This window comes from Talpa occidentalis, unplaced genomic scaffold (assembly GCF_014898055.3).
Source record: "Talpa occidentalis isolate TD23 unplaced genomic scaffold, MPIMG_talOcc4v2.1 talOcc4.8, whole genome shotgun sequence".
Taxonomy (NCBI): domain Eukaryota; kingdom Metazoa; phylum Chordata; class Mammalia; order Eulipotyphla; family Talpidae; genus Talpa; species Talpa occidentalis.
Genome location: NW_023605194.1, coordinates 45,369,988 through 45,386,262, shown reverse-complemented (window position 1 = coordinate 45,386,262; position 16,275 = coordinate 45,369,988). Strand labels below are relative to the sequence as shown.

The following is a 16,275-nucleotide window of genomic DNA, read 5'->3' as shown; positions in this document are numbered from 1 at the left end:
CCTCTCCTATCTTGCCCACTCTCCTCTTGGCAGTGTATTTCAGTAAATCCACCTGTTCTGCTTCCCATTCTGTCGCTGGTGAATCCTCTTTCCCTTGTACTTCTGGCCTGCACCCCAGTTCTTATACACAAAAACAAAGTTTTTAAAAACTCATGTATTTTTACATATTCTTTTAATTCTAAATCTTGCCATAATCTTAAAACCTGAACTTAACTTGCTTGTTTTCCTAGGCTAATGGTGTTCTTATCAATTTAGTACATTATATCTTGTATTTTTATGGCAAAGTTTACAATGTATGTGTGTATTATCTTTACCTCAATTACAGACAATCCTAATACAGTATTTTTTGAGTCAGTGAATTTATTTGTTGAATTTAAACTGCTGTAAGCTAAGAATGCTTTCAAATATAACTGGGAAATATAAATGATTAATACTATCAAAATGAAATATAGTGGGAAATGTCAGAGTATACCTTTAAATCATTCCCAGAAGGTTTTATTAAGAAATTCTCTGCAGGGGCCTCCCTGGGGGTGCAAGAGGTTAAGTCTCAGCACTATCAAGCTATCTCCAGCCACTGCAGCGTAAGTTCAATCCCTAGCTAGGGGCGTTAACCCACATGGCGAAGCAGACCTCTCCTGTCTCACCCGTTCCTCCTCACCCTGTCTCTGGTGAATCCTCTCACCACCACCACCACCATTCTGCTCCATACCTCTGACCTATACCTCAGTTCTTGTATGTATAAATAAATAGAAATAAATCTTAAAAAATTCTCTACAGATTCAATAAAGTTTTTTATTTATATCAATATTAATTCTCTCACACACTCTTTCATATTTTGGAGCAAGTGGAATACCAGCAGATCAGACTGATTTATGTATGGACAACAAAATTTTGAACTTAACATGGAGAATACAGGGTAGAATTCAGGATTATTTTCTTTAGTTACAGGAATAGGCTATTATACAATTTTTTTTTTTATAATTTCAGTAGATCTGGGGTCATCTCAATGTTTACAGTTGTTTTACTGAATGTTGTACATTCATTTTCTTATCCTAAAGGACCAAATGTGATGAGATAAAATACCAGTTTTAAGAAGGGATCCTTCCCCCACATGGTTTGGGGAACTGAATAGTTTCAATAACTGAAGGTTATCCTTTGTTTGCTTGTATAATAGACAAAGTAAAGGAGCAAAAACAGAGTTCATAGTCTGAGGGGTAAAGGACTAAAAGGAAAGTTTTTCAATCTGGGAGACAGTTTTATATCAATTTGAGAAAAATAACTGGAGTAATTTTAATTACGTACTGTAGGCTTAAGCTAGACTTCCAATGAAGAGTACTAATTGGACAATTAGTGACTCCTGAAGAGGCAGCTCTTACCAGGTTATTAACTGGTAATCAATTTTGATTAATGATATTGTATGGTAGAAAAGCAAAGCTGAGGCTGCTAAACTGACCAGGAAAGCACATTTCCCCCCCTTGTATTGAAGAGCAGCTGCCCTTTAGGAGCAAGAAGTAATGGGGTGCCAAGGCAACCTTCACTAACATCTGGTTGATTGCTAATTTTAGGAAATATTTCAGAAATTAGAGTCAAGAATTTCTTCATTTACCTTTTTCCTCCAATGGGAAGACCCTATTGAAGTGATACATCTATGTTTAGCTTTTCAAGTAGTTAAATTCTTGACAATCCAACAGAATACTGATATTAATATTTATCAGTTGAGTATCTATGGCATGGAGGCAATATTATGTATTGATTAAGAGCTAAGCTCTGTAATTGAACTCTTGGGTTTGGTCCTCACTGTATCATTTACAAATTTTGTGATTTTGAGTAAGTAATATAACCTTTCAGGGCCTCAGTTTTCTTATCTATAAAATGGGAATAGTAAGTGCTCCATCCATGTTAGCTGCTGTTAACATCATTGTTATTGATTTCATTGGCTGATCAATGACTGTAGGAAGAATATGAGGTCTATTGCACCCATCATTAGCCCATTTTGGGATCCTTCTCACATCAAATATGATGAGTGAGATAAATGAGCAAACCACATAACCTAGTGGCAGGAAGTATTTCCCATCAGTTTAATTTTTTTATTTCAAAGTAACATTGCTTTACAAAGCTGTTTAGGATTTAGAGGTATGGGTTAACATCTCTTCAGACGTATATCACTACGCTATGCCCACCACCACAGTACTCTCCAGCAGTTTCCCAGTGAATATTAGTGACCTTAGCTCATTCTTTCTCATGCATTTTTTTTTCCCTAGATCATTACCTATGAAATCAAGGTCTTCCAGCTTACAGTTGTGATTACTTTCCATTGTCTTAGGCATTTAGCTTGGCGACCTGGTCTGTGACAAATTGAGGGATTTGCTCCAACATTCTTGGAATGTTCCTGAGCAGGCAATATTTATTCTTAATTAAGACAGTGCTACAAAGGAGCAGGGAGTCATGGAGTTATATCACTGTGTTGGAGAGAAAAGAACTAAAAAGAAAAGCCAGAGGCTGGACATCTACAAAACAGTGCAGCTGGCTTTGTTGGCTTTGTTAATTAAGTTGGCTTTGTTTAATTCAAACTTCTCAGAAGATTTTCCTTGCCTGAGTTAGGTTTGGTAGACCCTCTGCTTAAGGGTGTCACTTAGCAATGAGATTTTGTGGCACCCAGTTCTCAAAGAGTCAAGCAACCCATCAATTTCCTGTCTCCTTCTCCACCAACCCCGAGCCACCATCCAGAAACTCCTATTAAACAATTGTGTGCTGGAGGGAGGGACCAAAGACAGGGGACAAAGTTTAATCATTGAACTAAACAAGCTGAAAGTATTTTATCTGTAGCACCTACTTTCCGGGAGGTCTCCAGCCTCAAGTGGAAGTGGGCAGTACTCAGAGACGTGAGGAAACACTGTTCAGGAATCTCTGACCAGCTCAGAAGAAGCCGAACTTGGAGAAAATGTTTGCTGTACACTTGGGAGCATTTTATTTTGCCAAGCTGAAGGAGGATCAGCTCAAGAAGGTAAGGACTCACAAAGCTTCAGAGATGCCTAATTCATTCTTCACTGACAGAACTGATACCTTCCTACTTCTGAAAGAATTTAAGAGAACTCATTAGTAAAGATACAGGGAGCAAAGAACCAGTAAAAACACTCAGAGGCTGGGTATTGCATATTATCCTGAGTTTTGATTTACTCAGAACTTCTGATAGATTTGGCATGGGAAGGGGATGAAGAGAAACTCTAGAAATCTGGAAGACAGTTGTGTTTGTTGTAAGGGACATTTGCGGGGTGGGGGGGGACTACAAAGGAAAAGAGTCATTTTGAAAGAAATGTTGAGAACTCTAAAGTAATTTGCATGATTCTTAATGTGTTTGAAAGAATATAGACACCACAAGGAATGTGAGCTTTAATGTGCAATAATTGAAATACTTACTGTTAGCATGTACTTCTTGCCAAGAGTGTGGTGTTCATTATTTTTCCACTTTGCCCAAGAAACCCATCAATAAAATTCATTCCAGAGTGGGCAAATGAAGAGATATCAAGGTTCAACTAGGGACCATAAGCATTCTTTTCTGCATACTGGTATGACCCCAGCTGTGGCTGTGTTCACAGCATCTCTCAATTTATAGATAACAGAAGTCCTCCCAGCAGGCTCACTTAGCCAAGGCCACCCAGGTTTTAAGGTGACTGGAGGATGAAATTGAAGTCACTGATTCCTCCAGCATTGATAGAGCCACTATGCCTCTTGGCTTTGTAAACAGAGAAAAGCCTGGTCCCTTACAGCCCTCAGGGGTTGGCTGGGATAAAATTACACTAAATTTTGTCCATTATAGTTGAGTCAGAGGTTATAACAAATATTAAAACACTGTAATTCAAGGAGATTTAACCTGTGCTAATTTTCACTTGTTGATTAGATTCACAGACCCCTCTATTCACTTGACAAGGAGGTAGAAAAGTCCTATACAGCACTATGTAGGAATTCACTTCCTAATACTACCTACTCATTAAAGTTGCTACCTGCATGGTGTTTCTCTAAACCCCAAGGGAAGCACTTTGGAACCTTCACATCTTTGGTTCTGCAAATTAGTTTTATTTCCTTTGGTCTCTGTGGTGGTTAACCTTTTGTTATACTCTACAGCCAGAGTAGGCATGTTTGTCCATCAGCCCAGATGCAAACTCAGGAGGCCCCTTTGACTTGAAATGCATCCTTTATCGATCTGTTCCAGATACTTCTGCTTCCAAGGTAGCCTTTGTGAAAGCCTAGAGTTGGCTCTTCCCTCTCTCTATAGTAGGTAAGAAAACATCAGAGAGTGAGTGGAACAGATATAGTCAGAAGCACTTTGTAGCTACGTTAGGGAGAGGTGTCACTAACAGGTGGCAGGAAGTGTATGGAGGCCAGTTTATGGGTTGCTGGGTGAGTCACAGATTCTGAGAACACTAGCTCAGTCACTCCTCCACATGGTCAAAGGCATAGGCTCCTCTCTCCAGGGTCAGGCAGCCAGTTCTCAGTTTCTATGCTTCCTGCCTCTACAGCTGTTAGGATCCTGGGCTACATACTTTGAAGGTTACTATTCAAGACTCTGAAACAATTTTGGAAAATCTCTCCATACCAACATTAAAACAAAAACAAAAAAAAAAAAAGAAAAGGAATTAGGAAAGGAAACCTCTCTGACAGCTTCTCTTCCAATTCAATATATTGACATTATTTGACCTATTGATAACATTGCACTGGGCTGGTCAGTGACCTGCAGATTGTTCTCATAAGAGAAGGTCTGGTTAGATTTTCAATGTGTACCTTTTACAGTTTGGTGAGTCAACATTACAAAAAGTGGAAATGTTACCTTTCATCCTTCCCTTCTCACAAACACTGTATTTGCTGTGTGGAAACCCTTGTAGCCTTTTTTTTTAAAATGATGTATGCTTTTACAATTATACATACAACTCTGATCTTGTGTCCTTCACTTATAGTTATATTGAAGCCACATTTCTCTATCATTCCTGTAATTATCATTTTAATGTCTTTCTACTTTTCAATCAAATTGGATATGCTAAAATCGAACCTTTGCCCTCTTGTTGGACATTTGCTACATTCAGAAACATTTTTTAACAATGAAGATACTGCTATAATGGTGTGGTAACATATATTGGAAGAGGGGTGACCCTCTCCCCCTCTAAATCATATACAGTGTTGTGTGCTAATATCTCAATAAAAAAATTATGCAATAAGTAATAAGATTGCAAGATAGAGATACTGATATGTATTTAATGTTCTCCATCTTTGGGATTATTTCCCAAAGACAGATTCCCTGAAATGAAATGACTAGGTCAAGGAGTTGAACCTTTTTATGACTCTGAAGTCATAGGGAACCTTTGGACCAGTGATTTCCAAAGTCCCTTCCACCTCCCACATTCTGTGATTCACCAGCTCTGAGCTTATATTTTTTTACTTTTCTCTTTCTGAATTAAATGTGCAGCTTGTTGGCTCTTTTTGGGTTGAGAAGATAACCATGTTATGAGTTGTCACTCCAAAAATGGGCTTGAGTTTTTGCAAATCAAGTGCCCTCATTTACCTTTGTTTAGAGCCTACAACATGTGTGCCTGGTTACACAGGCCCCAGATTGCCTGGATTTAAACTATCTTTCCCATCTCAATACATTTTTCTTCCTTTCTAGCTACTGTACCAGGTGCTGTGGAAGATACAAAGAAAACAAGACATTGTTGCTAAGTTGACGTTCTTTGTCATCACTTCAATTCAGTGAAATAGCAGTAGCAGTCATCCAAAGTTCTAAACTGCAGCTCCTGATGACCCCAGTGGGGCCTCAAACCATTACTTACATAGAAGGGATGACACTAGGGGGACGCCCAGAGAAACTCTTTATACTCTCAGGCTGAGCGAAAATGAGCAATAAATTCAGGGGTATTGTTTGAGGGGCTTTGAGATGACTGAGTAGTATAGCTGTGTAGTATAGCTCACCCCTTACCCAAGTCCCAATTACTTGGATCACATCCCTTCTATTGCTTTTCTCAAGGCATGGGTGGCTGTGCCAACCAATTAGTCATAAATAGACTCAGGATGAAGCATGACCTGGTTACATCTTATCTTTTCAAATATGCTGAAAGCCCAATTGTCCTTATTTGTTAATGGCTCTGTAATGGTTTTCTGGCCTCTCGCTGGCCCCCCAAATCCTTGCAGCCTTAGGCTATTTCACTGTTTTTGTATCAGTCCAAGGTTGAGCTGGGAACCCTGCCCTTTAGCCCTGGCTGAGGGCTGGGAACCTGTCCTATCATAAAGATCATGTGTCATCTGCACTTTGGGTGTAATGTGTTGGACTTATGGATCCCACACAAAGCTGTGAACCAAACCAGGTTTTGGGCCAAAGAGTGTGGAGTCTGCATTGTAGTGTCAGTGTTGCCTTTTACCAATGGCTCTTCTAAAGCTGCTGAATCACCTTGAGCATTGGATCCCTCATCTCTCAATTAGAGATAGTAATTTTGGTCTTACCTGGTTGCCTCAAGGGAATTTATGGAGCGAAGGTGAGGTGACACACATGAAAGCCTTTCAGAGATTGCAGTGCATGTTCTTAGCCTTAGATAAAAGAGTGGGAGAGCACTTCCTCCTGGAACAGGCCAGGATCAATTCTCCTTTGACCTGGATGGCAGAGAAGCCACTTAGTGTAAAAGTATGTGTGTGGGGGGTTAGATTCAAGGTGCCTTTGCTTCTAGCCCTCCTACTCCATAGATAATCCATCCCAGTGAGCTCTGGAAATCCAGGCTCCACCACTGATTGACATTAACTTGGGGAAGAAAGCTTTTCTGCTATTCCTGATGTGACATATTACCTTCAAATAGGCTGAGTACAGTTATAGTGACTTTTATAACTTTTTACCCCTCTCCCTCACCTCCCCCCCCCACCACACACACACACACACACACACACACGCACTGGGCCAGGGGTCCTATGTCCCGATTTCCTGGTAAGTTGAGTGATGGCCACTCATTTCCAATAGCAAATTTAACTGACTTTCAAATTAAATGTCATCTTAATTAGAACAATGTCAGTTAAAACACAATGAAAATTTAAAGGACTAGATTTTAGCGATTGCAATGGGTAACAGGATTTTAGCTTTCAGCTTCCTAACAGCCAATAAACAAAGGGAAACATTTAGCTGTATAGTCATCATTGGACAACAGAAAGTTTCCATGTTTGGGAATTGAAGTTTCAAGCTATAGCTTGTCTCCAGTGGAGAGATCCTGAATGGGGAATTACAATTTCTGAATCCTTCTTAGTTCTTGTCTCTCCATTGTCCCATGAGGAAAAGCGGGGAATTATTTCTCAGAGTTTGCCCTTTAGAGAAATAAATCCTCACCTCCCCAATCTTCTATTCCATTTTGTTCTTCCAACACCTTGCCTTGTCCCCAGCTAGATGAAGAGTCAGGCAAGGGACTTTTGGGCATCCACATCACAAAGCTGTCTACTTGGTCAGAAATGCAGCTTTGTGGAAATTTATAGACTTGACTGGAGTGCAAGTGCAGCCAACCATGGTCACCCCGGTGTTTGTTCCAGGTCGACAGGTTCCTGTACCATATGCGGCTCTCGGATGAGACCCTGCTGGACATTATGGCCCGGTTCCAGGCTGAAATGAAGAAGGGCCTGAGGAAGGACACCAACCCCACAGCTTCAGTGAAGATGCTGCCCAGCTTTGTCCGAGCCATTCCAGATGGCTCAGGTGAGTGAGGCTAGGGGGTGCCAAGGATCCTGATCTCCTAAGTTCCTTTTTAGCTAATGGAAGACTGAAGTTTGCTCTGTACCCTGGTTTCTCTCTCCAGCCCTCTCTCTTTATGTACCCCCTCCCAACTTTCCTGACAGTATTTCAGTCATACTCAACACCAAAATTTTTGAACCATTGTTCATGGACAAATACCTCCTTTCTCTCTGCCTGCCTTGGCCTCACACACTCTATTCCATTTCCTGCTGGAACATTCCAACATTCTTTCCCTGGGGAGCATCAACTTGCTCTCTGTCTCACTGTCTTCATCTGGGAAATATGCCCATGCTGGGTTAGGTGCTTGCCAGTGTTTGTATCACTGCTGGGCAGGAGAGCCTCTCCATGGGATCAGCACCCCATGAGGGAGGGTCTGTGTCTTCTCCAGTGTTCTTGTATCTGGCATAGTGCCTGAAACATACTAGGCCATAAAGTATTTGTTGAATAATACCTGGTATTTTGCTTATAGGTATCCAGATTCTAGACTACAGATAGTAAATAATGAAAAGAAGCATGATGGAATGGAAGGAATATTAAATAACTCAAGAAACCTGGGCTCTAGGCCCAGCTCTGTCATTCCTCAGTGACCTTGCCAAATGCTTTGCCTTAGTTTCTCCATCTGGAAAATGAATTGACATATATATTAGTTTTCTATAGCTGCTATTGAAAGCTCCTATAGACTTATCAGCTTAAAACAACACAACTTGGGCCTCCCCGGTGGCGCAGTGGTTGAGCACTGGGTTGCGAAGCTGCCCGCAGCTTCTGCAGTGCCGGTTCGATCCCCGGCTGCTCCCCGGCTGCTCCCCAGCTGCTCTGCAGCCACTCCCCGGCCACTGGAGGAGGGTCCCACATGGCGCGCAGACCTCTCCTGCCACCCGCTGCTCTCCTCAGCAGTGTACTTCGGTCCTTCTGCCTGCTCTGCTCCCCGCTCTGCCTCTGGTGAATTCTCTCACCCTCCCGCATTTCTGACTGTACCCAGTGCTTGCATAAATAAATAAATAAATAAATAAATAAATCTTTAAAAAAAAAATCCTGAAACTCCACTTTAAAAAAAAAAAACCAAAAAACCCACAACTTTATTTATATAAATTTATAATATTAATACAATTTATAATTTATATGAATTTATAAATTTATAATGCAGGGTAATTTCCCAACCCAGGATCAGCTGATAGGCAATTTTTATTTAGTCTATAACCTTCATTCAGTCCCCCTGCCATGCAACCTAACTCACAGAATCTGGAGCTTGGCATGTGGACATCTTGGGGAGTGGGTATTTTGTTTCCCATTGCCTAGAGGGAATCTATGAGGTTTCATCTATTTCCTCCATTCCTAGTCTTATGGGAGAGAAAGGAACTGGTACATATCAGTCATGGGGTGCTAGGTACTCACTGTCTCACACAACCCCTTTAAGAACCCTGTGGTATAACTTATCATCATGTCAGAGATTACTGAGAACCAAGTGACTTCCCCAATGTCAGGCTCGTGGTACTCCAACCAAATTCTAATAGAGGATTTGGAACTATTGAAGGAGCAGTAACTGAAATCTGGGGAGCTCTCAGGGGAGTTTTTATTGGATTAGCTGTGTTCTAGGTCCCTCTAGGACAATGCCTAGGTTAGAGGAGCTTGGCTCTGCCCTTTGAGAGGCCCTGGCAACTGTGATGGGAAAGGCTTGTTCCTTCACTGGTAGGTGGGTACTCGGGTGGACAGTGTACCACCCTGGCATAGGCTTTGGAGAGAGACAGTCCTGCTTTGAAACCCCTGCCCAGTTCCTAACACTGCTCCATGAGAGTGGTGAGTCGTCCTTGATGGGTCATCTGGGGCCATTCACAGGAAATGCCTGACTCATGGGGTATGGAAGTGTCTATCAGGGCAATCAGGACAAAGTCCTCTTGGCTCCTTCTGCTGCTTCTCCTGCAAAGGTGTGTCCCCAGAGACAAGAGGAAGTAGTCTTTGATAGTCTGGAGGCTGCCAGGCCAGGTGTGCCTTTCTCCCCCTGGCTGCTTCAGGAAGGTTTGGAAGTGAAATTGAAACTCCTCCTCAGGCCAGGAGACGACATCTCCTTTCTCCACTGTCTTCTCAGAACCTCTCATCACATAACAAATCTCACCAGTAGTGTTGTTTCAGTAAGCTTCTTGGGCCCAGTGTCCCTATAGAGTCAGGTGGCCTTGGGCAGTCCCAGGAACACAGCACTCCTTTCACTGTCCTCATAGATGAAAGAACTTTGACCAGTGTGTCCCACCAACTTGCGGGCTTATTAGGATGAAGTGAGGTCATGCAGTAGGAATGCTTTAACATCTCTGAAATGTTTCAAGTCACCCCTTGCTCCTGTGAGCTGGTGGTATAATTTCATGATTACTAATAAAACCAAACAAAGCTCTCTTAATTTCTTGGGGCCTCCATTACCAATGCATGCAATTTTCAGAGAACTCCATCTGAGTTTGCCTACTGTCTATAAATTCCCCTCTTGTGGGGACCTAGCTGAGAGGGGGTAATGTGTTTGAACTGTAATTGCCTCCAGTCTTCCAGACAGGAGCTACCACATATTATTCTTACAAGTTACCTTAAAGGTATTGTGTCTTCTCTACTAGTCCTGAGGGAAGGACATAGGAAACGGTGTCTTGTGATTGTGAGGGCCCTGCCCAGCTGCCTCCCTTCTTGGCCTTTGTCTCCAGACACTCCTGGGCCCCAGGAGGTTGAGCCTTGGGGCTGAGCCCAGGGATCCCTGAGGTAGTTGACTGATGGGCCAGGGGTGGACACTAGGACAGGGTTGCTATACTTGCCTGAGCATAAGATTCACCTGGGGCAATTCCTATTCATATGGCTTCCCAGCCACCCCCCATCCCAAAAACATGTAGAGATTTTGAATTTTAGGGAATCTGCACATTCAGTCATTGTACATCTCTGGGGAGCTGCACGAGGAATGGAGAAGGAGCAGAGGGACAAGGCCTGGCTGTGGCTTAGGAGAAGGAAAGCCCAGTGGCCAAGGCCTCCTGGAGCCCTGAAAGGTCACAGAAGGTCACCCACAGCAGGGGTTGTCAAGGAACTCACCCTCTGGGGAGGCCATATTATTATTGTTGTAAAGTCCCTGTTGCCTTTATAACTGCCTCTGTTGCCCTCTTCTGGGCACATTCTTCCTCCCTGCAGTGGTCTAGCCCATCCTTTTCCTGGGATCAGTCATAGAAGGGAAATTGTGACGTGGTTTCCATGAAATCATGTCTTAAGTCCCTGAGTACGCAGTGAGGGGGACATTGGCTGCCAGATGTTATGCCAGGTCTCAGCGCCACTTCCTATCTAGATTATTGAACAGGAACCTCCTTTTTTATTAAAACCCTCCGATCCATCCTTGTCAGTGTCAGAGGTATTTTTCCAAAATCTCAATCAGATCTCTGCACTTCGTTGCTAAAATTATCTTTCAATGGTTCCTCCCTACCTTTTGGATAAAGCCTAAGCTCCTTGGGGTGGGGCTGCCTTTCTGACTTCTTCCTGATTAATGGGAGACTACCTGCCAGCCTCACTTGTGTCACACTCCCCCCTTCCTCAAAAGGCCAGACTCCCACGCACACCACATTTTTTTTTTCCCCCATGGTTTCCTCTCCCTGGGACCCTGGCTGTCTGATCACTGGCTCCTTCCCATCCTTCAGTATTCAAGTCTGTATCTTCTCCTCTGGGGTGTTGACTCCTGCTCTGATTTTGGTGCCCCAATGGGTGTGCTCCCCACGATTGGAGGGCTTGTCCAACTGGATGGAAATACCTTATTTATTTGTCTAGTTCTGATGAACTCTCCAGGGATGCCTCACTTTTTTTTTTTTTTTTTTTTTGTATTCCTTGTGCCTGGCAAATTACTTGGCACAGAACTGGTACTCAGCCAATGTTCCTACATGAATCATGTGGTCTACCCTTACTTCCTATGTGACAAGATAGCATATGTGGAAGCACCCTGATACATGATGAGTGCTAGTCTAAACTGCATAGAATTAGGTCCCTGGCCCCCTCCCCCAATGACAAACAGCTTCATCAGGCTCTTTTCAGAGTTGATCTGGGGAGATAAGAATCTCCCTTTCTAGTTATTGCCACAAAAACAAAAGATGCAGCTAATTGGGTCTGCAAATGAGTGCTCTATAAACCTTTGCAACTCTAACTGTGGTCCACAGACCCACAACAAGAGCAGTTCCTCAGAGCTTATTTAGAAATGCAAAATCTCAGGGCCTCCCCTGTGGAGCAGCGGTTAAATGCTGGGCTGCGAAGCTGCCCGCAGCCTCTGCAGCGCTGGTTTGATCCCTGACTGCCAGGCGAGGGTCCCACATGGCGTGTCAGACCTCTCCTGCTGCGCCCGCTGCTCCCCTCAGCAGTGTACTTTGTCACTGTTCTGTTCCCCGCTCTGGCTCTGGTGAATTCTCTCACCCTCCTGTGACTGTACCCAGTGCTTGTATAAATAAATAAGTAAATAATTAAATAAATAAATAAATAAATAAATAAATCTTTAAAAAAAAAAAAAAGAAATGCAAACTCTCAGCCCCACCTCCACTGAATCACAATTTGCACATTAAGAGAATTCTCAGAGCTTCACATAAACACAACCCAAGTGCCCCAATGAATAAAGATGTGGTATATGCACAATGGAACACCACTCAGTTATAGAAAAAGATAAACTCTTTCCATTTGTAATAAATGGATGGAACTGGAGGGGATTATGCTCAATGAGATAAGTCGGAAGGAGAAAGACAAATATTAGATGATTTCACTCATATGAGGAACATAAAGAATTAAAACAAAGGACAGAAAAAACTAAACTAAAACAAACTCTAGAAATCAGGATTATCAGAAGCGGAGGGTGGGCACTGAGGACCCAGTGTACCAGGAGGAGGATTATGGGTGCTAGAGTAGGAGGAAGGTATCATAACATACATGTGAAGAGGTGTGAGCCCATAAACCATAAACCTTAAATCATATAGAATGTTGTAAACAGACATTACCTCAATAATAAAATAATATAATTGAAAACATTTTGAGGGAACTGCTCTACACCAATGCTGTCATGGGGGCCTTACTGTAGCGCTTTGGTTGCCAGGAACAGACAAACTTAGTATAGCCAGGTCAGGAAAGGAGATTTGTTGTATGAGGACTTATAGACCAAAAGAGCCCTCCAGGTGCTCATGGGAATCTGAGAGCAGGAACTGTGGCACACTCAGGCTGCTGGGGACCTGGGAGTCAAGAATTCTCTTCCGTATGGCTTTGGACTATATGCATGTGGCCACCTTGGCTACCCAGCTGATCTCTGGTTTGGGGGACACTTTCATTTCAATTTTTACCACCTACTAGCAACTTCCCACTGTGTTTTATTTCACATTTCACCAGGAAGGAATCTGGATGGTCAACCTGGCACCCTATATCCAAGCACCTGTGTCTAGGGTCACATGCACAAAACAAGGCCACTTGAGTGCTGGATTTGTGGGCATGGCATTTCACTTACATATGTTTTGGGCATATATTATGAAGCAATCCTGGTCATGCAGTCATTTTCCAGACACATAATTCTATACAAAGAATTATTGTTTCAATCTGAGTTCCCCACCCCAATCTGTGACTGACTCTGAAGACACTGACAGGGCTCCTGGGCAGGAATTCTGGCTGGACCTTGAGTAGACTCCAGGATCCTCAGTGGTGGGCTACCTCACCCCAACACATGTGTCATTTCTACTTTTTTATCAATAGCATCAGTCTTGAACTGGGTGGGGTCGTATTCCATTTCTTCCTTTTGGAGTGACTCTTGCCCAAAATATTGAGCATCCTTGTCTCCTAAGGGCCATCATTTGGTCCCTGTCTCCCTTCCCTCCTAGAGTATTTCCTCTCTGCCAGGAGACTGAGACTTGTGTGGGCCTGGTTTCCCTTCCCTGCCTAGCCTTGTCCCTTTTCCTTCATGCTGTATCTGCATTCCCTCCCTCCACCTCTCCCCCACCTCATACGGTTACTCCTCATTGTAGTATCCGCTTTCTCTTCCCAGGTGTGGCATGTTAGAATTGGCTTCACCCTAAAAGCCCATTTAATCCACCTTCTTGAAGTCAAATCACATTTCTCCAGATGAACACATGTTTTCCCCCACAGCATAGCCTTGTGGGAAGGGCTCATGTTGCAGAGTCAGACAGACTTGGTCACATCCCAGCTGTTCCCCTTAATATGAGGGCTCAGATCTATGGCTTCACTTTCCGAACCTCAGCAAGTCGGCCTAATGATACCTAGCTGTGGGGTGGCTGTGAGAATTAATACATTTTTGTGTATTCATTTATGTTTATGTCCAACTTCTAATGCAGAGCTCACTATACAGTAGACTCTCAGTAAATCACAACATTTGGTTTATTTTAATAGAAAATGGGGAATTTCTTTCCCTGGATCTTGGAGGATCCAAATTTCGAGTCTTGAAGGTGAAAGTCTCTGAAGAGGGGAAACCAAATGTCCAGATGGAGAGTCAGTTCTACCCGACACCCACTGAAATTATCCGAGGGAATGGCTTGGAGGTACCTGGGCAGGGACCTGCGTGGGTTGGGGGAGGCGTTGGCATCACGCTTGAGTGACCGTGCCTTAGCCCAATGTCCTGTGCTTGCTTTTTTCCTGCAGCTGTTTGACTACGTGGCTGACTGTCTGGCAGATTTCATGAAGAACAAAGGGTTAGAAAATAAGAAGCTGCCCCTTGGCCTAACTTTTTCTTTTCCTTGCAGACAGACTAAGTTGGAAGAGGTAAGGTCAGTGTCGGGGAGGGGAGAAGCAGTGCAGGATTTGGGGCTTGGGGCTGGAGAAAGTGGGCATGTGTAGGAGTCAGACTGGGCACAGGAGGGAATCAGTAGGAGTTTTCTTGCTTGTTTTTGTCTTTTTCTTTTTTTTTAAACAATGAGGTGGAAATATGAGACAGAAAACTTGTTAATGCAACTGCCTCATTTTACATTAATATGGGCATGGCAAAGGGAAACAGAATGGCTTTTACCTTCAGCTCAGTGTCTCCAGGGAACTCCAGGAGAGCTTGTTAGCTGTACTTTTCTGGACCCCACCTGGAGTTTCTTCATCAGTAGGGCCCTAGATTTGCATTTCTAACAGGTTGCCAGGTAATGCTGCTGCTGGTCTTGTAACCACTGACTAGCAGGTAGAATAAGGGTGGGAAGACTCAGGAATCTCATCTACTAAATTACAGTGAGGCCTTAGGAGGAGGGTTGAAGTGTGATCATTGGAATGACAGTGTTGTTGAGCAGACATAGCACCCAGGACTCACAGTCTCAGCTGTGTCACTGGCCAGCTGAGGGTCAGTCAATGCATCTTTGTGTGCTTCAGTTTTTCCATTTGTAAACTGGGAGAAGTCAAACCCAATCTCTGGTGAATCTTTGAAAATAAATAAGTTGCCACATAAGAGGACAATGAGATTTCTGGAGTCAGGGGATTATGATCAAGAGTTAATATAAAGGAAGGAAGGGAAAAAAGCCTTTCTCATTAAAGTCTAATTGAATTACTCGTATTTTATAAAATTTCCTTCCAAGTAGCCTTTCAATGAAGTCTAAAGTTAAGCCACAAGAAAATGCCTTAGAAATCATCTCTGAGTGTGGATTTGTACAGCATAGCTATTTATCCGTGGTTCTGCTATAGATATAGACTTTGTGACACTAAGACAAGGATGGGTCTAATCAGTCATGTAAGCGCAGAAGAAGGTGGGAAGAAGAGCCTTCATGAAGAGTAAATGTGGCTCGGGGATTTCTTTGTAAAATTAAAAATGATTGACAAAGCTATGACATGGGGATAAAAGCAGGAAGTCACTTTGTTATATTTAAATGAGGGAACAGAAAAGTTTTAGCTAAAGAGAAATTTCTTTGTGTCTGTGTGTATTTCGACAATAAAGTGGTAATATTTCAAAACAGGAAAAAAAAAGAGAGAAAAGAGGTTAGGATTTGAAAGTTTTAAAGAATAAAATAGAAATCATTTTAACTTCAATCTTCACAGATACCCAAACTAGAATTGTTGGGTTTCCCTTCTAGTCATATCTATATTGAAGATTGATGTTAAGCTATATATGTGCAGTTTTAAAAAAATAGTTTTATATATTGATATGTTTTTAGTTAGCATTATATAAAGACCCTTCCCCCGACAGACCTCATGTACCGTTTTTAGGAGTGGGTTATCACCCTGCAATCTCTCAATCAGGTGAAGCAGGCATGTAACCATAGCCAGTGAAGGTCGAAGTTACAGGGATATGCCACTAGGTGGCAGTGTGGTCCAGGGGGAGAACCAGGTGGCCTGTGGGGAGTCCGAGGTCAGCCATCTCGTGGGGCAATCTTCTCACAGTGACACCATGGGAATTTCCTTCCTTTTAAAATCTGTATCTTTTTCTGTGAACTGAAGGGTTTTGGGAGGTGTGGCCAGGGAATTCGTGCATTTGGGTTCAAATGATCTTGGCTGTGTGGCCTTGGCAAGTCTTTCAACCTCCCAGTTCTCTTCCACTCCAGAAAATTCTGATTGCTTGTTACTTCAGACATGGAATTATTGGGAAA

At 42.8% G+C, this 16,275-nt stretch overlaps 1 protein-coding gene across 2 annotated transcripts in view; it reads left to right on the top strand.

Moving 5' to 3' along the window:
- The first annotated feature begins 2,937 nt into the window (after positions 1–2,937).
- Positions 2,938–16,275, top strand: part of HKDC1 (hexokinase domain containing 1) — a 40,341-nt gene continuing 27,003 nt past the window's right edge. For both annotated transcript variants that reach the window (XM_037497151.1, XM_037497150.1), the window contains exons 1-4: positions 2,938–3,004; positions 7,549–7,711; positions 14,114–14,262; positions 14,363–14,482. In XM_037497151.1, coding sequence (XP_037353048.1) covers positions 2,942–3,004; positions 7,549–7,711; positions 14,114–14,262; positions 14,363–14,482 — 495 coding nt within the window. In that variant the 5' untranslated portion in view covers positions 2,938–2,941. The remainder of the gene's footprint in view (positions 3,005–7,548; positions 7,712–14,113; positions 14,263–14,362; positions 14,483–16,275) is intronic.